We start from the raw sequence: 25,451 nt of genomic DNA, 5'->3' as shown, positions 1-25,451 counted from the left end.
CTGACCTAGTGTGCCATTGCATAATTTTTATGTCTTAAAATGGCTGGGTTCTCATTTAGCTTAGAAATTATGAAAAAATAATGGGGGTGGGGGTAGAGCCCAGATTAAGAATAATAAAGATTTATATATAATAGAAGGTTCTAATTTACTATGAAATAATTCTGTAATTTTGTTCATAGTTATGCTTTTTTTTTCTTGCACTTCTGATCAAGTAGAACATGCTAAAACTGAATGTAAACTACATTTGGTCACTTTGTGTGGGCTGAAACCAGAGCATCCATCCTTTCTACCAAGATCCATAGAAAGGCAATTTGTGTTGAATAATGTGCATCAGAGTGCAATAGCTCAATGTAATTGCACATCTCATCCCCACAGTGCCCTGTTCCACACACAGGAATTCCCATCTTAGAGCAACTTTAGCTCCTGCTCCTCCTATTGCAGTACAGTCAAAAATACTGCAAGAAACCCATATCCCTCAATTTCCTTTCAATTTGTGATACAGAAAGAAATAGATATGATTTATTATGGTATTATTTATTGATTATTTATATTTTCTACAGAAATACATATGTATATATGCATACAGAAATATATACATATATGTATATAACCTTTTTCTATTTCTCTGCTCTTTTACTGCCTTGCTTGGTTGATTAGTGTTTGACCATAACCAGGATTGTTAGGAAGTTACATTAATTGTAAGTAATTCCATTTATTCTAAGATATAACTTGACATTATTAACATTATTGATGACACCCGTGTCTCTACAAAGTATGTAACAGGAAAAATACACATTCCCTTCCTACCATTCAAAATGCTGAGGAGAACAAACCCTTCTCTGCCATACCCACAGGAAAAGCTCTTTGGAGAAAAAAGATAAGCAGTGCTTGTGCTCATGTTGAAACGTGTTATTAAATACCAAGAGCTACTAAAACAACTTTAAGATGCTGATACAGCTTCCTAATTGGGAAGTTACCACCATTTTATATACTGAAATACGACATTTCAAGGAAATAGTCACTATTTAGTAACTTTCTGCATCTGCTGTAAAATTAGTATTCAGATTGCTTTTAAGCAAAGACCAGATACAAAATTTAGCTCCTTTAGTGTCACATTTTTTACCATAGCTTTGAAGCATTTTCATATTGTGTATAAACCAGTTTTAAAGTACTCTGGAAACTCTTACAGATAATAATGTATTCAAAATAGAAATTATTCAGTGAAGCAAGAGTGAGTATAGTTATTTTTAAAAATTACTTCTGGGTCCCTACTGCATAATTTGCTTTTTTCAAAATAAGATGTATTTACAAATTATAAAATATTTTCCCAGTATCCATAGTTTAATTTTTTCTTACAATAGTATAAAAAGGCTGCAAATAGGAAAAATTTTCAGCACTTTAGTTTGAAAGCAAAATGTACATATAATTCCATGCACTTACAAGTACCTCCAAGTGTGCCAGCCTGCAGCCAGTCAGAAAAAGCAAATAGAAAATGTGACATTTCTGTACAAACAATATTTATTATTGAGTAAAATCCTTAAATTGTTCCATTTAAGCCCTTCAGAGTTAGAGAACAGGGTGTGCAAAAAGGATTTCCCACGATCACTCCAGCTACCACAGCAGTAAAAGCTCTAGAAATAGGAGGAGGAAAACAGCTGGAGCAAGGCCTTCAAATAGTTAAAATGGTTGTGGTACCAATAAAAGGTTGGTGACTTACTGGAATCAATTAGCCTGTGAGAATTTTCTCATGGGGATTAAGATGTTTGTGTAGACAAAGTAAATTACTCTGCATATCCTGAATCTGTGTATTATTTAATGTTTCTGGTTAATTTTATTGTACTGAAATTTCAAGATAGGATGGAATCCTTACTTTTTATTTAGCTTCATATAAAACTTCTTTGTGTGCTTCTGACTCCTCCCAATGTCCATTACACCAGCAATAATTTGGTTTGATTAGACATATATTTCCTAATTACATTGCTAAGAAGGATCATGGAGATGAAGGGTGAATGAAGGAATTCTGTAACTGTTTGTGTTGAGAGTGGCAAAATATTATTACCTTTAAACTCTGAATGTGCTGGCAGTTCTTTGGCTCTAGAAAACATTTCTAGGGAGTTTGCTACAGGCAATTCAGAGGAATCAGCTGATAAAAAAAGCTGTTCCTTAACTAGTAATCAAGGCCTGCTTCCAGGAAGTTCCCTGGAGCTGGAGGCTTGCATTTAGCCTGATGAAGCTGCATCTTTCTGTCTATTCAGCTTTAGACCTTAAAAACTCCCTGAGATTCCAGTCCTCCATTTCTAGATTCTACCAAGAAATTGCTTGTTATTAGTCTGGTTGTACTTCAGTGGTGACTTTCAATAAAGAAAGTTACCCTGTGGTAACCAACTAGCTAAAGCACACAAAAAATAGCTTATATTTCCTTTTTTCCCCTTGTATCTAATTGTTTATAAGTGTCATCTCAAATATGAAAATTAAATTGAAAATAATTAAGAACTAATCCTTTATATTTTATATTAAGGAGTTAAAAAATGATAGAACTACAGCTCCTTTTCATAGGATTTCTATCCAACATTGTTTTGGGTCAATTTCAAGTGCTGGAAATCAGTACAACTCCTAGATTTTTCACTGAAACTATGCCAAGTTATACCATTTCAGAATCAGCTGAGTTTAGCAATCCTTATTCTGTTAAAAAAGCCCAAACCCTTTTATTGATGTTTCATATAAAGGTAAACATTCAATTGTTTACAAATGTTTTAGAAGAAATGAACAGTCTTTCCTTTGACAATTAGACAAATAATCTAAAAAGAACTTCTGTAGTAGAATCATTGTAAGAAATCTTAAGAAAATATTAATTAGATCCCTAAGAAGTTTGCAGATCTTGATTTGTCCAGAGTTTGCATCCAGGTAATGTCCAATAAAAATATTCCCTGTTTGAAAACTGAGATCACCTGTGGACAGACAAATCCTTTGAAGTCATTTCAATCCTCTGTGACCTTGAGCGATTTCCTTGAAATCTTGAGCTGTTCTTCAGTTGGACTGAGGGTCATTTCGAAAATGCATTGCTGAAGGTTCAAAAAACTGGAAGAAAAGTTTGGAGAGGTTTAAGCTGTGGGTTGTTAACTGCTGTTAACAATAACTGAGTTAACCCACAAACCCTTGTGATTTCCAACTCTCTCAGCAGACTCAAAATAGAACTGCATTATCCTCTTAAAATTTGATGCTCATCACCTGGATCATCAAAGCCCAGTTGTTAAGTATGTATGGCAATGGCTGTTCCTCCTTTATTTTTCCAGTGTTTAAACTGAAAAATGATTTAATGATATGCACTACAAGCTTTATAATATCAATGTACTGAAGCAAAATACTTTTCCTGCTCTTGTTTCTTTCTCTGTTCGTTTTTCTTCACACCTGACATCAATAGCATCTTTGACTTATTATGTAAATCTTCTCCTGCCATCCTGCTACGTTCTCTGCATCCAAATAATATCCAGGACTCAGCAACTTTGGTCAATTCTGTGACTTTGTATCTTCCTGTGCTCCCACAAGTGAACGCTGCCTCTGCTTCTTTTTCTGGATTTATCATCAAAATTTTAACATCATCTCCTTATCTAGTTTGATTCACTCCATTATTCCATGTTTTATTACATGAGAAACTATAATACAATGTTACATATAAAAATTAAGATAGATAAATTTAGAAGTAAGGTGCATAAGATGATGTGGCAGTGGCATATGCATTGTGAGTTATATGGCAAAGGTAGTACTTACAGCTCTTTAAAAGGGGACTCTTTGCATTCTAAATCACGAAACTTTAAAATCAACTGAGTGTGAGATTCACCTCCCAAGGTCATTGTCATAAATTAGTATTCAGCTCAAGGAGTTAGGAAGATTTAAAACAGAAAACAAAGCCAAAATATGCTGTATGACAAAATAAAAAGCTAGAATATATTTTTCCTCATTAGTCAGAAAGGCTTGCTCTTCTTTCAAGAATTTTTCTATTTGTCTATTTGGACAAATGTGTTTTTTTCATTACTGTGTAGAGCTTTTTGTGGATGGCAGCTATTACTGTACCCACAGAAGAACATGAAATGTTCCATCCCCCATGTATAAATCATGGGGATGCTACATCCTCAAACCTTCCACCTAATTTAATTCAGCTTACATAGAGAGGGAGTAAGTCCTCTTAGAGTAACTCTGATTCTTTTTTTTTTCATAGTATAAATAGCACAGTGATATAACTATAATTAGCACCTGTCAGCATTAACTTAGAAAACCTTTTGAAAGAAAAAGGGGCTTATCTTACACGTATCTTACAGCATTTTCTGTGGTCGAAAAACTAGAATCTGTTATTTTGTACATTTTGTAGTCCTTTGGTTATATTAGGTTCTACCAATATACAGTCTAACAAAATACAGTCAGAGAACTTTGCTAGTTTAATTTCTTTGTTTTGACCAGTACATTTTTTTGTTCTGCAATGCTATTGCTATTCCCCATTGCAAACCCATTTACCCTGAAATATCTTATGTATCAAGTTGCACAGTGGATGACTGCTATTAATAAGAATATTTTCTCACTTGTTCCAATAGAGAATTTAATCCTTTATTTAAATATTGTGACCAAAAGATGAATGTTATCCCCCTCCATGTAAAAAAAGCATTCGGGTGAATTACTTACTTTTAACCTGAATTTTTTTCTCTCTTTTTTTTTTCTTCAGAGAAAGAAAAAATTTTTTAAATTTTTTCAAAAATTTTCAAAATTTCAGAGAATGGTGCTGTTTTCATTTAAAATATAGAAAATTTTAATCTTGTAATGAAAGTTTGCTACTAAGCTTCCTGGTTTGCAAAGCTTGACTTGGTGCAGTATGTATGGAAGTATAACTACAGAGTCTAAGATACTTTGGCTGTCTGTCCAGTCCTGGCTGCCCTCCCTGTAAGAGTGGTGAGGCCCTGGCACAGGTTGCTCACAGAATCTGTGGTTGCTCCATCCCTGGAATTTTTCAGGATCAGATTGTACTGGACTTAGAGCAACCTGGTCTAGTGGAAATTGTCCCTGCCATGGCAGTGGTGTGGAATTCTATGATCTTTAAGCTCCTCTCCAATCCAAACTGGTCTATGATTATAACATTCAAATGTTTAAAGGCATACTTTTATTAAAAACACCCTCTTCTTTATACAAACTTCAAAATCAAAAAATGTCTGTGTAATTTACATACTCTTAGTTTACATGTATAGTAAGCAAAAAGGTGATTAACCTGAAGAGAAAATTATTAATGGCAGGGGAAGAAAAAATTAGCCAAGGAGCACTTTGAAAAGTAGTCAGTCCCCAAAGTTCTCATAAATCTTATAAGATGCCATACACAAAAATGACTTTTTCATTTCTATAACACATTATATAAGCCAAAGAAAGTTGCTTAGTAGTGTATTGAACTCGTACCAAACAGCTTAGAAAAAAGCTCCTCATTTCATGCACCTCTGTCATTATACTAACAAGGCTGCTTGTTCCAGCTGAGCTCTGAATCCAGAACATAAAGTAAAAAACTCTTCTTGTTCCTCCTTCAAAGCCAAAGGAAGAGCCTGGCCAAAAAAATAATGATAGGAGTTGAAAATGACCTTTGATTCCAGCACTAATAACCTGCTTTTTCCAGCAGGGTCATGAAATGCCTGGTTGATTCTCTGTGTACCTCCAAAGACAGTAGGTAGCTGTTTGGTCTAAGCACATGATTTGGTGAATGATGTTCTGCACTCCAAACTGCACTAATAAAAATCCTAGAAAGTTGCAGTACAAGAGCTGGTATACTGGAAATTTGCTTATTTCAATAAATTAATTAGATTTTTTCATCTTTCCTTTTTTATAAACAAAAGTCCCATGAACTCAAAAAAGTAACTTAAAAAAGCTAATATGCCTGAAATACTGCACAAAATGCACTTTTTAAATTGAATAAACTGAATAATACTGTAACAACATTAAATCTGGTGGGCCTGAGGGAGCCAAAGATTAACTACCCTTGAAGCACTCCATGCTTTGTTCACCCAACTTTTGTATCTCTTCTCTTTGAAAATAAAAGCTTACATATTTTTAATATATTTTAAAGCAAAAAGAATCCTGGTTGTTGAAAGCAACAATTGGTGATATAATGTTTGAATTAGAAACCTAGCAGTGTATATCACAATTATTATTAATTATAACTGAGTACACAAATGCAGAAATGTAATTTAGGAAGAAGAGCTTGGTCAAAATTTACATAATTGTTTAAATTCTTCATAATTCAAAACACCCCAGCTTTCAATATTGTTCTCTTTTCTAAGTCTTGTTGCTGGATTTCTGTTATTCTGTAGTGCTACTACAGAACATAATTTCTCAGCTTCTGAGCATGTTTGTCAGCTTGCACAGTAGCATTTAAAAATATTTATAGTCAGCACTTAGTCCTAGATTTTGGAAGTATTTTAAAAGCCTGGTTCTAATGTTATTATTAATATACGAGGTTTAGTGTAAATATTTCATCACTACCAAGGGAAATGGCAAGTATGTTCCAAATATTTCTAGATCCAGAATGTGAATGGTTTAATCACTGGAGTCTTGGCAAGCTGAGGAGCTGGCCTCTGAACAGAAGTTGTCATGATCAGACATGAGCTTTTCCAATACCTCCATTCTCTGACTGAGATAAGTAATTTGCACACTTAGTCAATATTTTAACAGCAGGATCAGTAACTCTGGCACAAATGCTAAATTTAGCACTGGGCAGGGTTGGAGTGGCCAGGAGTTGGCAGCTGTGACCTCTTGAGAGACATCTGCAGGAACATTTGTGAGAGACAGTGTCTCCTACCTTCCTGCCCTCACAATTCCATAGAAGCTGCTTGGCAGCACACTCCATCTCTGAGAGACAGCATTTTCCAGATCATACTGGTAGCAAAAAATAGATTCTGGTAGAGAAGCAGCCTTCTAGCAGAGGTAAGGTGTCACCAAATCAGATGATCAGCACTGTCTTGTTGCTTTGAACTGCAGCATCTCTTGGCTGCCCACAAGATTTCCCTCAGCTTGCTTTACCTTTCATCTAGGAAATAAAGGTACAGCCTGATCCCCCCTGAAAGCAGATTTCCAGCCTCTGTTTGTATTGATGTAGGACTTTGTGCATTTGGTGCTATCTAAAAACCACCATTATCTCTCTAGCTGTCCTAAATAAACTAAATGTACCAATCAAATTGACTCTAATCTATAGTGAGATCCAAAACTCTATAGCAACGAGGCAAATTGATATATGTTTTTTACCAAGGAAATAGGATGCCATTAACTTTATTTAGGCAAAAAAAAAAAAAAAAAAAGGGGGGGGAAATAGAAATTTAAAGCATCAAATAGTTAAAATTTAATGACTGATTACTGACTGATTATCCTAGACATGCTCATTTTACAGGTTTCTTCTGGACCTCCTGTCTATCTAAAGGTGTAATCACTCTTTGCCTGATTCACAAACTTAAGAAAATATTTTTCAGCCTTATTTGCATAAGGTTGTATGATTTATATTAAAAAACAGGAAAAATATATTGAGATTTACCAAACTAGGGATTCTTGATTCACAAATTTTATACTGCAGTTACTAATCTTTTATACTATATAACAAACTTTTTGGGGGGACTTATGGTACTAGCTCCCTTAGAAAACCTTAGGATATTAAAGTTCTTATCTCTTTCACTTCATAGCTTCAACAGGTATTTCCACCATTCCTTACAATAGGTTAAGAAATAGAATATTTCAGATTTGTTTGCTGAGACCATCCTGTGCTGGCTTACAGAGCATTTTCTGCTCTGTGCAGCATGAGTTAGAGAGAAGTGTTTATATTTTCCCTCCTCAAACAACCTTTCTGCATTGTACTGAATGTTACAGCTGATTTTTTTGAGAAAACATTCTAGTATTGCTCAGAAAGGACTGATGAACTGAGTTGCAACAGTAAATGAACAATTGAAATAATGCTGGCCAACTAAATATATTACATATTATAGATAGAGTATTCAGAAAATTTACTACTCACTTCCATAGTGTCTTTTGAAAGATAAACAACCCAGTACACCAGGTTGAATCCTGCAAATGCCACTGGAAAGAGGATCCTGGAATACTGGTCTATTTTGCTTGCACCTCCAATAGGTGGTGGTTGTGGTGGGGCTGGTGGAGGAACAGGCAGAGGCTGACACTGGGATGCAGTATTTGATATTATGCTGGGTTCAGGAGACTGCTCTGCCTGAGATGTGATGGAGTTCACTCGCTTCTTCAGGTTAGAGTTGGAGTCAGAATGCTGTGAAAGAAAAAGAAGAGGAAAACAAAGGTGATATTTGGATACAGAGTCTTAGGCTTTGTGATCTTTAGACTTCTTTCCACCTTTTAACTTAACATTCTGTTTTTGTTGTTCCTTCTCTGCCATAGTGCAATCTCAGAAAATCACAAAAATAATGCATCTATAATGAAAGATATATATTTTTATGGCCTAAAGCTTTGCTGTAAAGCCATTAAAGAATTATGTGCTTTTTATATTTTTAACATTGTGATAAGTGGAAGCTCTAAGAGAGAAAAAGAAAAGATGGAGCTAAAAAGAAAAGAAGGTAATGGCGTATCTAAATTGTAGTAGTTTGGTATGACTGAAGTTTGTGTAGATATGGATCAAGATTAAACCAAACAGCAATACAGGCTGGCTCAGGTGCAATCTTCCCTGGCTGAACCCACTGATGAGTTTGGTAAACACTGAATGGAATCAAGCAGTCATGCCATTTTTTTTCACTAGAAAACTGCTGCACAAAAGGCAATGGACTAATTTTACAGCTGCTGAAGACATAAATGTTAAATTGTCCTCTTGTTTTTTCTAGGATAAAATTTCATTTTAAAATATATCTCATAACAGCCACAGCACTTCCATGCATACAACTGAAGACAAATATACTTAGCTCTAATGGGACTATTTTTATTTTCATTTATGGTGAAATGAAACCAAATTACTCCCATATTTTGTGCAGTATTCACAGCCAGGTCCAATTACTCTTCAGAAAGCTGTATTAAAACTCTTCTGAAAATTCAGCCAGAAGTCAGGAGCATGTAGAGCTTACCTCTTAGTTACTAGGCTAACATGTATATTAATTTTGTGCATCTGTTTTGTTTGGGACCATGCTGCCATTGTTTTACTTTCACAAGAATAGAAGTAATAGAGTTCTTCCTTCCAGAAATGATTAGGAATAGGATCTACCCCAGGCTCTAAGCCTGGTCTAATGGGTATCAATTACCCACTTTCTCAGCAGTGTGAAATAGGAGGAAATATTCAAAAACCTTGCTGTTCCTGCCATATCCCAGATAGACATTAGTGGATGCATGGCAGCAGCTCTAAGATTCATCTGATGGTTGAGAAAATACAGAAGGATGCTGAGATTGACTTTGTTTGTTTGCTGTTTTGAGATGAAGTACTGTAGTGTTCCGTTAATATGGAGCTTAAGCCTAAAACTTTGTCCATAAAACTCATTTCCCTGATTATTGAGGAAAAATCTTGTGCACAAAATCACACAACATACACAGATGTTGTTGGATTTGAATATAAAGCTTTTTTTGGTCAGCAGAACAAGATGACCAAATGACTGAAGCAGATGAGAGAACTCTTGGACAATGTAAATAACTCCCAAAATAACAGCACATACATCTATAGGGAAATGGAAGACTAACATTGGAATGATTTTAAGGTAGAAAAATGCTATTAGATAGGCAATTTCCAAAGCCATTCATTGGGAGTGATTTAATGACAGCCATTCACATAAATGTAGCCTGCTGTCAGCATTTTTGGGATTTATCTTGCAGGATTTCTAAGCATGGGAACAGATTTTAGTCAATCAGATAAATGACTGAGTCACTAAAAGGAAAAGAAGCATTTTCTGAAATACATTTTCCACTCATATACTTGGGCCACAATTTCTAGATAACAGGCTAACCTGGCACAACTGGTGTCTCCTGGGTGACTTAAAATAGTTGTAACAGGAATTATCCTTCCAGAAGCCATTGTTACTGTCAGAGAATCAGAACAAGTGACATTTGCACAACAGGATGCCAAGTTCTGTTATGAATGAATGGACTGGTATCCAACTAAAATTAGGGAGAGATGGATTCCTCACGGCTGATTTTAGTCTAAACAAAAGTTGAAGTGAACATGACCTCACTTGAAAGGAAAAAGGGACTTTTCTGTATTTTCCTTACCTACTGCCCTTTTTCTTCCCCTACAACCAATCACCACTTCCAATTTGCCCTCTATACATTATATGACTGGTGTCGGGGTCTGAATGGGTATTAAAAAGCATTCCTGCTCTGTGCCTATCTGGAACACAGATGTTTCATTTTGCATTTTCCAGTAACACAGCAAGAGACAGACAGATTTAAATGGAGGATTGAGCTACAGATGTGTCACAGAAACAGAAAGAGGGTTATCCATGTCCACTTGCACTAATCATAATAATAATCCCCCTCTGTGAACAGACTGGCTGGCTGAGCCTGCCTTCCTGCTTTCACTGAAGTTCTGTTTCATTTGCCTGTATGCCCTGCTTTGAACAGAACTGCACAAGTTGTAAAGTATCTTTTTTTTCAATCTTGTTTGTCGGTGTCTGTGGAATAACTTGACCTTTTGTGGAAACTATGTGGTTCCTAAAAATACAAGTGGTAAGGTGACTCTTAGTCCTTTTTATCTACAATATTCTGGTACAAGGTGAGTCAAATTCTACTCTGGATTATTCAGCATGAATCAGGAATTACAGTGCTGAGGTGATGGAGTTAATAGTGAGTAGAGCAGATGTAGTGTATGGTCTTTGGATGATGTTTAGTATTGAACATATTTAGAATGTGGAGGTAGGTAAACCTTTGTGATAATTTGAATAAGCACTCAGAAAAGTGTAATCCTGGTCATTATTTTATTTATATTTATTAAATCTCTTTCCTATAGAAGGAGGATTGCTAAAGTAGGAGGATTATCTCAATGTGATTTCATCTCAAGAAAAAACCCTGAGTAGTTCTTTTCACTGTCTTTAACAGTCCTGTGTCCCCATAGTAGTGAATTCAGGTTCAAATCTATTTTCTTCGAAATCCCTACTCAGTATATGGAATTCTAAGTCCAAATTTATCTCAGATGTGTAATGAGGATGTCTCTCAGTATGGGCGTTGTTTGTAGACCCGACTGCTGCCCCAAAACCACAAGTCATATTTTTCACTGGAATTCACTGCCAAACCAAGAACAGGAGGCAGTGAGGAGACCGTATAATTCCTTATTACACTTGTTCTGAACAGCAGCTACAGTAATTTGCCTACTGTATCTAGATTTAACTTCTCCTTTTGACAAAGATTACATACAATAACATCATGAAATTTTAACAAAACACAGAGAGAAAATGGAAATGAATAGTCTATTTTGCATAGCTCACAGAGCCAATCACTCAAGAAAGGACCGTTTTACAAGTAGCAAGAACAAGAAGCCTGAGGCACGGCACTCTGTGTTGCAAGGAAAGAATGGATTTTCCGAAGTTGCTGAACCTTGATCCAGAGGTACTCTTGCACTCATGTGGAATGTGAGTCCCATCAGGCAATTAAACTTGCAGCTCTGTGTGAGGAGGCAGTGACACAGAGCGCAGATTGCTGGCTCACTGTTTAATGTGAGACACCCCCACACTGCACTAGGCAGCATGGGTGTGTAGATGGCCTGTAAGGTATAGTCTGCCTTCTTATTGAGCTTTTGCACCAAGCTAGCTCATCCCCTGGAAAGCTCACAAAGCACTCTTATCCTGTCTATAAAGCTCTGCTCTCTCACAACCTCCTCAATATCACTAGAATTTGCTTATACTCAGAATATCTCCGGAGGCTTTCACCAAATTTCTTGCCTTCCAGATTAAAAAAAAAATACAGCATACATAACCTTGGAATAAACAGAATTCCTTGTCTGCTCTTTCTGATTCTTTTACTGCATGCTAACTGTGATTTATGAATGCACTTTGTTCTTATGTTTCTTTCTCCTCAAGAGATTTCTGTAATTCATATTTGTAGAATTCTCTTCTCTGTTGCTTTGTACTGCAAATGTATTTTCTCACTATCCGTTTAGTTTATGATCTAACAGTAACATGAGTATCTTATATATGCAACCCAGATACTGGCTAACTTTAAAAAAAATGCATATCTGTATGTCCTTCCTTATCTCCCTTTTACTCACAAGTTCATTGCACTATGCAACATCATCTTTTGGCCGAGTACTAAGGAACTTCCCTCAGTGCAGTCCTGTGCAGTTCCAGTATCTATCTCATGGCACAGATTAATTACAGACCCTAATTAGGACACTTTCTTCAATGTCTTATCTGTGGGATCTGATTTTTAAAAAAGTCTATTGCAAATTATGTGTACTGTTTATAGCTATAAACAGTGTCCTGCATAATCAAAAACTGAGTATAGTTTAGAATTCATTAACAGCCCTAGCTTCAGGTATCTCTTCAAGAATTTTAAAGTACCTTTACTAGAAACAATGAGAAAAAACATGCAGACTTGTTTTCATCGTTTTTTACCCAATTAAAGAGTTAAATCATTTAGGTTAAATTGCTCACTTGGAGCAGGGGAAAACCATGCTTGAATTCTTTCTTAACCTCCAGGAAATTAAATTCACTTCTCTCAGATTATAACCTAAACAGCAGGTGAAGGTGAATAAAGGGAGAGGCTGTTACCTATTACTTCAAAGATATTTTACTTTGCATGGAAAAATCTAAAGATCTATATAGGCATGAAGCATAACTGAAAAATACCCAATGCCCATTGTATTAAAATTCCTGTCATATAAACCAGATATGCAGTAAGGAGAGCAGAGGCTGGAACCCTGGTCATTCTCTTTCCAAAGGGAATGAGCTATGGTAGAGTTTCTTCATAACGTTTATTTGTAGCATGCCAGAAAAAACATATAATTGGCACAGAGCCTCTCTGCTGTCAAAATATGTTTTTACATTAAACAGATTTAAATTTTCAAAGCCACATTTGACTCTTAAATCTATCAGTGTCTGCCCATATGTTTTTTTCCTATAATTAAATTTTCTTTATTTTGTTCTCACTACCCTCCTGCAAAAAAAAAATTGCTTGGATTATGCCTCAATGTTGTCAGTCAAGACTTTAAAGCATATTTTAGGATGATACCTAAAGGGTGGTTGGTGATCCAGATAGAAGTACTCTGTTACACCATGATACTCATTAAACATACTCAATATATTCCGATATAATTGTAGGAAATGAAATTCTCTCTGCCAGTGACATACAGATGTTCTGCAGCTGGCCAGCTTAAAGGGAGTAAGAATCCTTCCCTCCCCAAACTGGGTTGTTTTGAAACACAAGGCTGGAGGGAGAAGTAAGCTCTCCCAGAGGTATTTCACTGCTCTGTGCTGATTTCTGTTAAAACATAAGGACTTTTAGAACATAACTGAGATCAAGCTGTTAGAGGGTGGTAATCTTTTGTCTTTTACATGTAGCCTCTCACATGGAAAGGATGTCTTTTGATCCATGGGGTTACTCCCTGACCATCCCACAAAGCATTACTGCAAATGGTGTCCTCCAGACAATATCACCAATTCCTTTCCCCTGCAACTTCCAGGACTGGGATCTCCCTGGGAAAAGAAAGCCATCAAGAAGAAAGAATGCAATCGATATAGAAAAGATACATTTGAAATGGGTTTAAAAGCTAAATGTCATCATGGTTTTATATATGCATATATAAGATGTTTGGTTTTGACATGCCAAAGCCAGATTGGCCACCGTATGAGTAAGAACAGGTTTGTGTCAGGGTCCAGATGAATGCTCAGCTTGCTGCCCTCGTGTTCTGCAGTGGAACACCCAGTGTTTTGTGTTTCACACAGGTATTGCCTGCAGCTGATGAAGAGAGCAAGCCAAATCCTGCTCTCAGTTAACTGAGGTAAATAGAGAGGCTTTCCTGGAGCCAGCCCAGACCTGCTGAGCTCTCAGCTCTCTGCTGAGAACACAGGCACAGCGTCATCTCTCTTACTGACCCCACCACAGTTCAGTGGCTGCAGCATTTTCTCCTACTTTCACTCTACACTAGACCAGAATTTGGTGTTCTGACATATTTCTTTTCTGAGTGTACAGGTTTTTTCTCTACATTATAAAAACCTGTGTTTTTATAATATAGAGAAAGACTATAGTGTATTTGAATAAACAATATTAAAACAGAGACATTATTTGAATAAATTAGACTGAAGGGGAAAGAAAGTCTCTTAATACTTTAGACTTTTTTGGTTTTTTTTTTTTCAAAAAGCATTTAATCTGGAATTTTATATATATATATTCTGTAGCTATGTTTATCTTGACTTTGGGCCCTCACTCTAACAAGAAGCTGAGTATTATGCTGTGTGCCTTAAAAATAACTTCCCTAGGACCAGTAATGTAGCTATAGAAGCAGGAAATGGTCATACACATGTAATCAACCTGTGTTAAATACACTGTTAGCATTCAAATTAGACACCTCAGGTCTGTTTCATATGAAAATATATCACTGACTGCAGTATATCTATGGATGTGGCAACATACAGAAGTTCCTTCCCCCTTATCTCTACCAAAGGAAAAAAAAAAAAAAAAGGAATGAAAAAAGAAAAGCTTCTTAAAATCTGTTATCCTATAATCACTCCTTTTTCCCAGAATGCCCTTCTGGAAGGGAACCTTTTAAATTCAATAGCTAATTCTTCTAGAAACCTTTTTGACTACATCATCTTGCCTTCAGTTGTAAGTACCCCTTGTTTTTATGATCTCACTGAGTTTGCTCTTTCTCTTACTGCAGTTCTTATAGAGAACTGATCCTGAGAGAAAACCATGGTGGATGTACAGGGCTTGAAAATGACTGTCTTGCTTTGGGCAAGATCAGGTCTATAGAATTTTGTGGACATTGTGGGCTGTTTTAGAAACTGAGTTTACTTTGGGACTTGAATGTTATGGGATTTACTACTCTTCTAAATCTGTATGCTGTCAGCTAGATATAAATAATTTTCTGGAGCAGATTGTTGCAGGATGCTTTCTAGATGTGTATTTTATTCCTAGATGCTTTCTTTTTTCTTTTGTCGGTTTTTCCTTGGAAAACCTAGTAAGTTAGTATTTACAAAACAGGAAGGAGGGTCTTCAATTTACTCTTTGCTTGTTTAAGGCTGAAGACCTTGATAAGAAATTTGAGCCTTTTAACTTCCTTATCTTTTATTAATTTGTTATTTTTGGATCAGTTGTTTTCCTGAGACTGGGAATGTGCAGGGGGTGGCCACAGTGGCTGTGAATGCACCAGCAGCATGTACAGTCAGCCTGTTTCCCTATTGCTCAGCAGGGACTTCAGGGAGAACAAAAGTAGTATTTTTCATTTTGATTTTTCCTTTCTAGTAAACCTCCTTATGGTTAACTCCAACTTGAATAAGAAAATGTGTGAAGGACAGGTCCAAGCTGTTGTTCCTCTTCAAGATGTAGTAGCTATCAGTATTTTCTTCATGCTATATAAAACCAGGTGAACTTTTTGACGTTTCTTTTCTCATAGCTTGTTCTCCAAAAAAGAATCAGCAAAACTTATCATCTATGGTTTTAATAGTTTGAAAGTAGTTAAATTTTGTAACTTTAACTGCTATTTATCAATAAATGTGGAAAAATACTCTATGGTGGGTAAGGTGTTGCCTTGGTATGGGCACCTCTTAGATTGACTCCTTTATTCAATTATAGATTCAGAGGTTTTGCAAAATGTTATTCAAAATCTGTAATTTCTCTAAAAATGGAAATCATGGTGGTAGTAAAACTGATTTTGAAGCAGGAAGGCCACAATGATTAATATATTTAACATATGTTGTGAGATAGCACTCACAATTTAGCATGAGATTTACAGAGTAAAGTTTGCAAGCAAATCTAACACAGCTTTTTGATACTAGAAAGACTTCCTGTATTTCACATGTACTAAAATCTATCCTTCATTTATGTTTTTTACCCCCAAAGCTTCCACCAGTGAAGATTTCAGTAGGGTAAGAGATGCCAAGTTTATGTAAAGGCTAATTACCCATCTTCCAAATGGTTCACTTGTGGTCTGTACCCTTGTACTACAGTGATCCCATAAAAATCTGGCCAATGCACATATTCATTCCATTGTACACTGTCCCACAAATTCTGCAGCTGCCTGACCACACTGCCTACAGCATTGCTCAAGAGAAGTATCATGGATAACAGTCTAATGGCTTTCCTTAAATATCTTGCCAAATTAACATCTCTCTAAAAAATCATATTGCAAATTTAAATAAACAGTACAAATAAATGAAGTATTTTCATTTTCTGGAATCAGAATGGTGTCTTTGATAAATAGACACAATCTGGTTACATAATCTGCTCCAGGTTAAGATCACTTTAATATTGTTTTGCATTCACTACTTCAGCTGCCTGTTCCTATATGATGCTTATTATCAGAAAAGCGAGCAATTACCGAGACAATCTCGTCCTCTGCCGGTACAGTTGCTGCTGATAGTGCTGCTGCCAGTGCTGCTGCCCTGGCTGCCTTCCTCATTGCTCTCTGAGTCTGGAGATTGGTGAAGTAGTTGACAGCTGCAAACTCAATAAGTGCAGAGAAGACAAAGGCAAAGCACACAGCAATGAACCAGTCCATGGCGGTGGCGTAGGACACCTTGGGCAGGGAGTGGCGAGCGCTGATGCTTAAAGTGGTCATCGTGAGCACTGTAGTGATTCCTTGGAAACAAGAGAGAGAAATGGGGGCATTAGAACTTTGCTTCAGCCCTGCTACTCTTCAATTCACATATATGACAAAAAACAAAGCACAACACCCTTTTTGATTTTACCTACCATCCTACATCCCAGCTAACCAACAAGACTCCTAAGTATTTTGTATCTTTAAATAACTCATGTATACTGGATTCCACATCTAAAAGGTCTGGAAAAACTTCCTTAATGCATTGAGGAGACTGAAAGATAACAACATTCTACGTGGGACAGCTTCTTAGAATTGTGATAAACGTGGCTGTAACAAAATCCAGGCTCAAAATATGAAGGAGATTTTCCTATAACAAAATCCAGGCTCAAAATGAAGATTTTCCTATAACAAAATCCAGGCTCAAAATATGAAGGAGATTTTCCTTGGTGGGTTAGTAAGTGGAATGTTTGACAGAAACCTGGATTTACATATTGTCATTCCCTAACAGTGATCCTCTCTTTCTCTTGTTGTTGTGCAAGATAGACCATGGCTTACAGAACCCTCACTAAATCAGTCAAATTCTACATTAAAAACAGTCAGAGCCTGATCCAAACATTTCAAGTAATAATTATCTGGTCCCCTGAGCTGTTGCCTTTAATCACTGGATACATTTTTTAAGATTCACTAAGAGTATCTTGATTTGAAAGTGCTGCAGATAGGGAAGGACAGAAAAGCTACTACTCTAGAGCTGCTTATCTATTTTCACAGAGCAAATCTGGTCTTGTAGCTCATGGGCCCCATGGTGTCCTTCACATGAATTCATGAATTAATTCTTTCTGTGTTGGAGTGTACAGCATTAATAATGTAGGAAATATACTTCCTACTGCTGCCTGGTACAAGCAAAAAATGCAAGAACAAACTCAATCATTTACATACAAGCCTCTGTGACTCATATTTACTTATAATTATGCCTGCTAGAATGTAAAAACCGTGGGTTTTTAAAGACAGTGAAGTGGAGAATATGCTCTTCTATTTTCTGCAGCTGGGAAAGGGTAAGTGGCAAAGTAAAAGAGGTTTTAATGTCATATTGTGATGGTCATGTTTAGTTGATGAAGCAATATGCTATGAGTGATGCTCAGAGGAAAGGATGCAGTGTCATAGCATATTGCAGCATCCAGAAAGGGTGACATTATTTTCAGAGTTTCTCTGCACCTCTCACATGATGTGGCTTGCCAGATGTCTGAGGTTCACTACCTCCCAATGTCATTACTTACCACGTTTTAATGAAATACAAATAGATGTTACAGAAATTTGTAGGATTCCTACTTCTCCCAAATCTGCCATACTCATTTTTTTATATTAATACAACTATGCTGAGATGTATTTCAATTTCAAAGGTCCAGAATGAACTTTTTGAAGTGATGTGTGGTTAGATTAGACTCTGTCCATGTGCTAGTTAGTAATATAATTGATATATTCTGTGTCTGAATAAAAACTTACTGCAGCAGGAATTTAACTTTGGAATAGGTCTCCTATTCTTTTACAGATATAGATAAGAATTCACTCCATGTGGAGTGAATATTGATGAAATGCTCTGCACTGTGGAAAGCTACTTCATCAAACTGAATACCAAATTACAGTCAGTAAACTGTGCAACTGCTGATTGTTTACCCTTGTCTTTACATTTTGAACACTTCTTGGTAAGTTTTGAAGAATGTTACATAATGCAAACACTGAAATCTGATAGCTAGCATCCATTTTGGAGGTAAACAAAGTCCTTAAATTATTTTGTGCTGAAAAACTGGTTTAGGCACATTGTTATTCTTCTAATATTAATTTTTCTTCTCCCAAACTTAGTTTTCAGACTTACAAGTAAAAGTGAAAATTTTTAATTCAAGTATTTGCAATACGATGCATTTTAAACCTTCTCCATTTTAAAATTTTCTTTTTCACTGAAAAAGACCACAAGTCTGTTTTTGTCATAAGGAATTTGCCCTATTTTCCTTAGATTAAGATATTCAGAATCCATGGGATTTTGAATGGATCAGGACTACAAATTCAAATGTGTAGTCCTGAAGTACAAATTCAAATGGATCAGGACTACAAATGTGCCCTGGAAGAAATACAAATAGAATAAGGATTTAAATATTCTTTTAAAATCCTAACATCACTACTTTCCACAATACAGAATGGAGTTTATTTTATTATTTTCATAAAATGTTTTCTCAAGTCCATGTTACTCTTCAGTACAACACCTAAGAGCTGTCATTCCAGTGTTTGGGGTATTTATATAATTATTACCAAATCAGCTACAGACCTACATGCACATCTCTTCAAGCATGTACAGTTACCTTCCATGCCCACTGTGTTGCAAGTATTTTTTACTCAAAATGTATAGGATGTGACTCCACAATCCAGAGATGCAACATGAAGCCAAATCAGGTAGCATCATTTCTGGAGTATAAACCTCAGATATATATGAACCAGGAGACTCAAAGCTTTGAGAGCATTAATTCAAACCACTGGAAAGAAAGAAAAAGGCCCTGCCTGCAGTATGGATACATCTTTCTTATTATAACTTCAACCTGTGCTAGGGACATTATTAATCTCACTAATCTTTATCCATCTAAAGCCCTTGTTAGTTGTCTAGATACCTTCATAGCCAAGGGGAAGAGAGCACTCCAGAATGAGTGTTAGATGAGGTGCCTTATGTCAGAAAATAACTCCATTCCATGTGTTTGTTTTTTTTTTTAACCTTTAACTCATATTGGTTTCATGAGACAATATATCCATAGGAAAAAAAACTCATAAAAAAGGAATAGGTTGACATTTACTTTGAAATTGTCTCTTTCTGCATACAAAAATACAATTGCAATACAATTGAAAATTGTCACAAACAAGTCTGGCTAACCAAACATTCTGAGTCAAGAATGCTGACCCTCGTAGGCAAATTTGCTATCATTTCACTTTAGTATTTGCTTTTGCTGACTGAAACCTACTAGCTGCCTTTCCTAATCCCCCCTGGTTTACAGTATCTGATTGATACAACAGATTCAATACAGTGAAGAAATGAATGAGAAAAGCAAAAACACAAATACCAGCCACAGTTCTTGCTGGAACAGATTCTTTGTTAATCCAAAACACAACTTGAGACAAGACGACAGTCATGATGCATGGAATGTATGTCTGAATGAGATAGTAGCCTATTTTCCTTTGCAGATGGAAATAGAGCAGCTGGAGTGAATATTCGCCTAAAACAAAAAAGCAATGAAAGGAATGAATGAATGAATGGCAGATGTGATGCTGAGCCCAAAGACCTTAACACAGCATACCAAAAACTGTCCTGGCTGGAACAGACTCCTTGTTAATCCAGAAAGACACCTGAGAAAGAATGACTGTCATAATGCAAGGAGTGTATATCTGTATCATGAAGTAGCCCATCTTCCTTTGCAAGTGGAAATAAACTGTCATGATTACATATTCACCTGTTAAGAGACAAGTATGTCAGCATTATTCTGGCAACGTGTGAGTGAACATTATTGGCTTAAACCCAACATAATATGTTCTGATGAAATCACAGACCTCTTAGTGCATAATAAAAATAAGCTGCTTAAAAAAAGGTAAAGTGACCTTATGGAAACAGAGCAGAATAATACTCATTTTATGCATTTTTTTTACTGGGATGGAGAGGTAGTCTTAAGAGGGAATTTTTAAGAATCTCATGAAAAAAACATGTGTTTGATGGGACTGTATTGAAAATCTGTCTTTTACGAGACAATGGTTAGAGTCTGTCCAAGGGTTTTGTGTTTTATAATGGTAAAAGATAATTAATTTCATTCTATATGAAAAAATCCCTGTAATTTATTATCAAGGTGTTTCACAACACCAGTAGTTTCCGCATGGCTCCATCTTACCTGTGTTAGATTTAATTGTTTCACTAGATACAGTTTGTCCTATGAGGTCATACTGGAGAAGACTGGAAGACTCCTGTGGTACTTCTACTGAATGCAATGGTCCTTTTTTCCAAGTATAAATTATTTCACTTTTTGGATAAGCATCTGAGTAAGAGAGGGCAAAATGACCATTACTAATTACATATTTTATAAGCAGTTGAAATAAGTAGAATCTTGTAGTTCAAATGCCCCCAGAAACATGCATCCTACTCCAGTTAAGTTCCTAACCTCATTAATAACAAAATTTAAAAAAAAAAAAGCAGCAATAAAAGAATGGCTGAGGTGGGACCTGAGAGGAACAAGGTGTTGCTTCTTAATTTGCTATAAAATATACACATTGGCTACCACAGCTCAACTAAATATTTTCAAAATTGATTGCTATAGACTATTTTCAAAATTAGAAGTAATATAGTAAATGTAGCAGAGGTTTTATGGTTTGTTGAAGGACCAACTTTGACTACCAGAAGTATGAGAATAATAAACAATAAAACATGCTTTAACAGTCACCCTTCAGTGAATAAATCCATGTCCATATGAATAGTCTAAGTCTCAGAAAAAAAAATAAAATTCTAGTATAAAAATAAAACTTAAAATTTCAGCTGTGTTACTAAGTAATATCTTAGGATCTTCTGACCAAATGTGTTACTTTAACAAACTGAAAGATACAGAAAAACTTACAGCTTCCAAATTTCAGTGGACAGGCATGTCCATCCATTGGGAAATTCACCAGCCGCATGGGACAGTCAGCATTAATGGTTAGTCTAGAACACATAGTTGTAGATAATGAAAAAATATGGTATGTAGGAAAATGCGGATAGAATCAAAAATGCAGGTCAACCAAAAGCAGAAGAACAAAGCTCTCACCTCATAGTGTAAAGAATAGTTCCATTCTGCATAATTCTGAAAAGTTTGTTAGGGGTTGTCATATTGTGAGCAATTGATTTTTTTCCATTTCTAAAAAACGTGTCTGGTGTCCAAATTTTACTGACCATTAAATTGTTCAGTCTCAAAATTTCAGTTGGCCCACTAAACTTCAGCCTCTCATCAGTCCACGTCTGACGAAAGAAGACATCCATTGTATATTCCTATGGAAAATAAATAGGGGTTGACATCTGTGTGTCCCCAAGTGACTGTGGGGACAGTAACTTCATGAGACAACACACATGTCAATGGCATTTCATTTACTGCTTAAACCCTCAATCCTATTATCATTAAGTAGTTGCTAAAAAAGTCATCCATGAAAACATATCCTATTTGCTTATTATTTGAAGAATAGTTATATTTGAATATTTGAAGAATAGTGAACAGATAATTTGACATGAATAAGGAAAAAAAAACCCTCCTTGTACTCTCATAGATATTAAATTAATTCAAAGTGACTGAGGTCTAAGGAAATACAAATGTCTACCTTAAAAAGTGAAAGACAAAGCTATCAATGTTTAATTGCTAGAAACAAAAAAGACAAATTCGGTTACTCTTCTGCAGCTTCCTTTGGATATTCACAAAGTGAGGACTGATCTGAGTCACATCACAGTAGGATTGTGATGTCAAGTTAATATTAATCAATGGGACTTTTTTCCAAGAATTCTTAGTAATATTTTCACAAATCTTCTGAAAAGAGCTCTCTGCAGAAATTGCTTAGGAAACAGAGCTAAACCTGGCCGGAGGACGATTTTGTAAGAATGCAAGGTTATGCCTTTTCTTTGACTGATGAAGAGCAGTGGAAAACCTTTGGTAGTACTTGGAGCCCACAGTTCCCAGCCTGCAGACTGGATTGCAGTCTCATGTGAGCTGGTGTCAGAAGTGTGTACAAGGGCAAAAATAGCAGCCCAAGTCAACTTCTAGAAAGAGAGCAGAGATGTCATCCTCACTTCCATGACTTAATGTGTTCCTTGGGGCTACTGCTGAGTTGCCAGAGTCCACCTAAACCTGAACGTCTGTCTACATTGAAGGAGTCCACCCAAGTCTGAACGTCTATCCACATTGATAGAGTCCATACAAGTCTGCAGCTGCCTGAGTTTGGGGGCAGCCGCATGACCGGGACAGCCATGTCAGCAGTGGCACCATTTTCCTGCAGCTGCTCATTCGGCCGCCTCCTACCAGGAGCTCACCTTCTTCTTCCCAGGGTTCAAGAGTCATCTTTTACCTGCGACCGTGCCCTCACCTGGCTGGCACGGCCGGGAAATAGCTGTATGCAGCTCTGGCCAAACTGCTCTGCTGGGCCCTAGAGATTGTCAAAGAGCTTAAGCCTCGTAATCTGCTTTAATGACGGTCAACTCAGATGCCACCGTAATGAATCCCGGGAAAACAGAGCAGGGGCGGCCAGCGGGGCCCTTACCATCTCCACGTCGGACACCGGCCCGAAGCTGGTCACGTAGATGTCCGTCTTGACTTCTGTCACGGCGCCTGCGGGACACGGAGAGGGGCTGGGAGGGAGCGGGGCCGGGGCTGCGGGCCCCTGTTCGAGGGCAGCGGAGAAGCCCCGCAAGAGCGGGGGCTGCGGGGCACGGGCAGCTTTGCTGTTGGCCGCCGCTTTTGGGGTTCCACCGCCTCCCTCCTGCCGCGGGTGCGGAACCGGCCGCTCCCGCCCGGGCAGCCGGAGCGCTGCCTCGCCCTTCCCCGCCCGCCGGCTCCCCGAGGGGACGAGGCTTCCCCGCTACCTCCAAATCCCGGTCGGAGCCTGTTGTCGTAGCCGTCCAACAACTTGTCGAGGATCCGAGTGATGTTTTCCGAGTAGAGGTCCGCCCCGTCGCCCTGGTCGCCCAGCGCCGTCCCCACGCTGCGGGGAGAGGCGAGTCCCCGTCAGCCCCGGGGGGCGCAGGGAGGGAGGCAGAGCGGGGAGCGCTCGGGGGTCGGCGTGGGGCTCACTCACCTCACAGCCACACATGCCCAGGCGAGCAGCAGAGCCATGCCGCAGGTGTGTGCGGGGACGCTCCGGTGCCCTCAGCTGGAGCCGGTGTCGGCGCTCATCCTTCCCCCGGGCGCCGGGGCTCGGCCGGGTGAGGCTCTGGCAGAGCCCGGTGCCTCAACCCTGTGGCTTTGCCCGGTGGCCCAGCCCGTCGGCTTTGCCCAGCAGGCTCAGCCCGGTGGCTCAGTCCGGTGGCTCAGCCCGGTGGTTCAGCCCCGGCAGGTTCAGCCCTGTGCCTCAGCCCGGTATCCCGGCCCGGTGCCTCAGCCCCGGCCCCGCGGTCGGGACGTGCGGGCTGTCCGCGGCCGTGCGCGTCCCTCGGATCCGCCACCGCCGTTCAGCCTCATCTGACCGTTCCAGGCGGGAATTAGGGTTTGAAGGGACGGTGCGCGGTCGGAGAGCAGTGACAATAATCGAATAAGGCATTAGGGGGGATTAAAAGGAAGAAATCCACTGCTAGTTTTGGCATGGAATTAGCAGGGACCCGTTAGGAAATCTGGAAAAGCGCTGGCATCTTGCTGATAGAGATTATGTTAGAAATGGCCTCAGCTTTTATTATGTTTATGGTTCACAGGGAGATTATTATGCAGCTTCCACATCATTAGAACTTTGGGCGGGGGGGGGGGGGGGGAACTCTACAATTTACCATTTACTGGGGGTTTTAACCTTTCTCAACAGTTTTCCTGTTGATCAATTCTTCAGAACTGTACAGAGATTTCCAGTATCTAAGCATTGATATCTAGACATTAGACACTAAAAGTTGGTTCTGGTTCAGATTTCTAGATTTGTTTGTTTTTCTTTTGTTTGTTTATTTTTCTTAATACTAAGCTGTTTTGGAGGGTTACACACACAGATTTCGCTCAGACTTTAAACCAAGGCATTACCAGGACTTTTGTTAGAACTGGAACTCTGTACTTTTAAACCACTGGGATTACGTATCATTACTAATTTTGTCCTGATAAGTACTGACTGGATCATTACTGTCCCTTCCTTCAGTAAGTGTGTTAATGTAGTCTGCCCTAAAGGAAAAAAGTTCACACTGCTCCAGCTTTTTGTGTGGCCTTATTACTTCTCAAAAACCACTGACTGATGTAACACCTATGTCATTTAGCTACACTATAAACAAAGGAATTGGGCCCATTTTCTTTACATAGTAATACAGAGGGACTAATAAATACACGAAAATAAATTAGTTGTTTTCATAATATTTTTTTACATAAACCTCATTTTCTCAGCTCCTATGAAAATATATTAATTATCAAGAAATGGCAAAATGTATTCCCATGAAACTAGGAAAATCATGTATTTATTCAGGAGTAAAACTAGATTAAGACCGACACTGGTGTTCTGTGTTCATGTTTTGTGTTTAAGAGAGACTGTGATGCTACAAAACCAAGAGAATTCAATGATATAATTAGAAATACAAGATATCCTCTGTCACTGAGTCCCTTTCCCTTTTGTCATAGGCAGTAATATGCCATAATCCACATAGGTGGGCTCTGCATTCTGCCAGAGCTCCAGGACTGCCTTTGAACAGTGAGAACCACGAGTTCCTGAGAGTCCCTGGAAATACTCTCTGAATACACCAGTGTGAATTCACCATGGGCTGGTGTAGCTCAGGATTTTTTTTTAATATTCAGAACCATTTATCTTCATTAATTTATTCATGGGCAATACTATTGCATCCATGAAAAATCAAAGGTTTGTATGAAATAGTAAGTGGGACAGGGAAAAGAAGAAAAGGGAATTCAACAAATCAGAACCTTCTGGGGTTATGTTCTTCTCTCTGGTCTTGATTAAAATCTACCACTTGAAACTTTACCCCATTTTTCATATATGTTTAATCTTAACATGTTTGAGTTATTTGTGTGCATCACTGTTCTCAGAATATTAA

At 37.8% G+C, this 25,451-nt stretch overlaps 1 protein-coding gene across 2 annotated transcripts; it reads right to left on the bottom strand.

The window, feature by feature from the left end:
* Nucleotides 1-513: 513 nt before the first annotated feature.
* Nucleotides 514-23,754, bottom strand: GABRA6 (gamma-aminobutyric acid type A receptor subunit alpha6). Of its 2 annotated transcripts, none has more exons than XM_002193305.5 (10): nt 23,522-23,754; nt 23,310-23,428; nt 22,988-23,055; nt 21,514-21,734; nt 21,328-21,410; nt 20,611-20,754; nt 20,029-20,181; nt 16,475-16,734; nt 8,024-8,284; nt 514-3,078 (listed from the first exon to the last, which is right to left on the bottom strand). In XM_002193305.5, the coding sequence occupies exons 1-10, from the start codon at nt 23,557-23,559 to the stop codon at nt 3,028-3,030; spliced, it is 1,398 nt and encodes a 465-aa protein (XP_002193341.1). In that variant the 5' UTR covers nt 23,560-23,754; the 3' UTR covers nt 514-3,027. The 2 variants fall into 2 exon arrangements, with proteins under 2 accessions (XP_002193341.1, XP_072791497.1); XM_072935396.1 differs by lacking the exon at nt 20,029-20,181 and adding an exon at nt 19,795-19,947.
* Between the last annotated feature and the right edge of the window lie 1,697 nt (nt 23,755-25,451).

The sequence above is a fragment of the Taeniopygia guttata genome, chromosome 13, assembly GCF_048771995.1.
Source record: "Taeniopygia guttata chromosome 13, bTaeGut7.mat, whole genome shotgun sequence".
Classification (NCBI taxonomy): Eukaryota; Metazoa; Chordata; class Aves; order Passeriformes; family Estrildidae; genus Taeniopygia; species Taeniopygia guttata.
This window is presented reverse-complemented; position numbering and strand designations above follow the sequence as displayed.

Coding starts and splice junctions, on each gene's coding strand:
- GABRA6 (XM_002193305.5), bottom strand. CDS start 23,559: ATGGCTCTGCTGCTCGCCTGGGCATGTGTGGCTGTGAG. Junction 8,285..16,474: donor CAGAGGACGAGATTGTCTCG/GTAATTGCTCGC, acceptor TTTCTTTCACAG/CATTCTGACTCCAACTCTAA. Junction 3,079..8,023: donor TTTCAAAAGACACTATGGAA/GTGAGTAGTAAA, acceptor CTTTTCTTCCAG/TTTTTTGAACCTTCAGCAAT.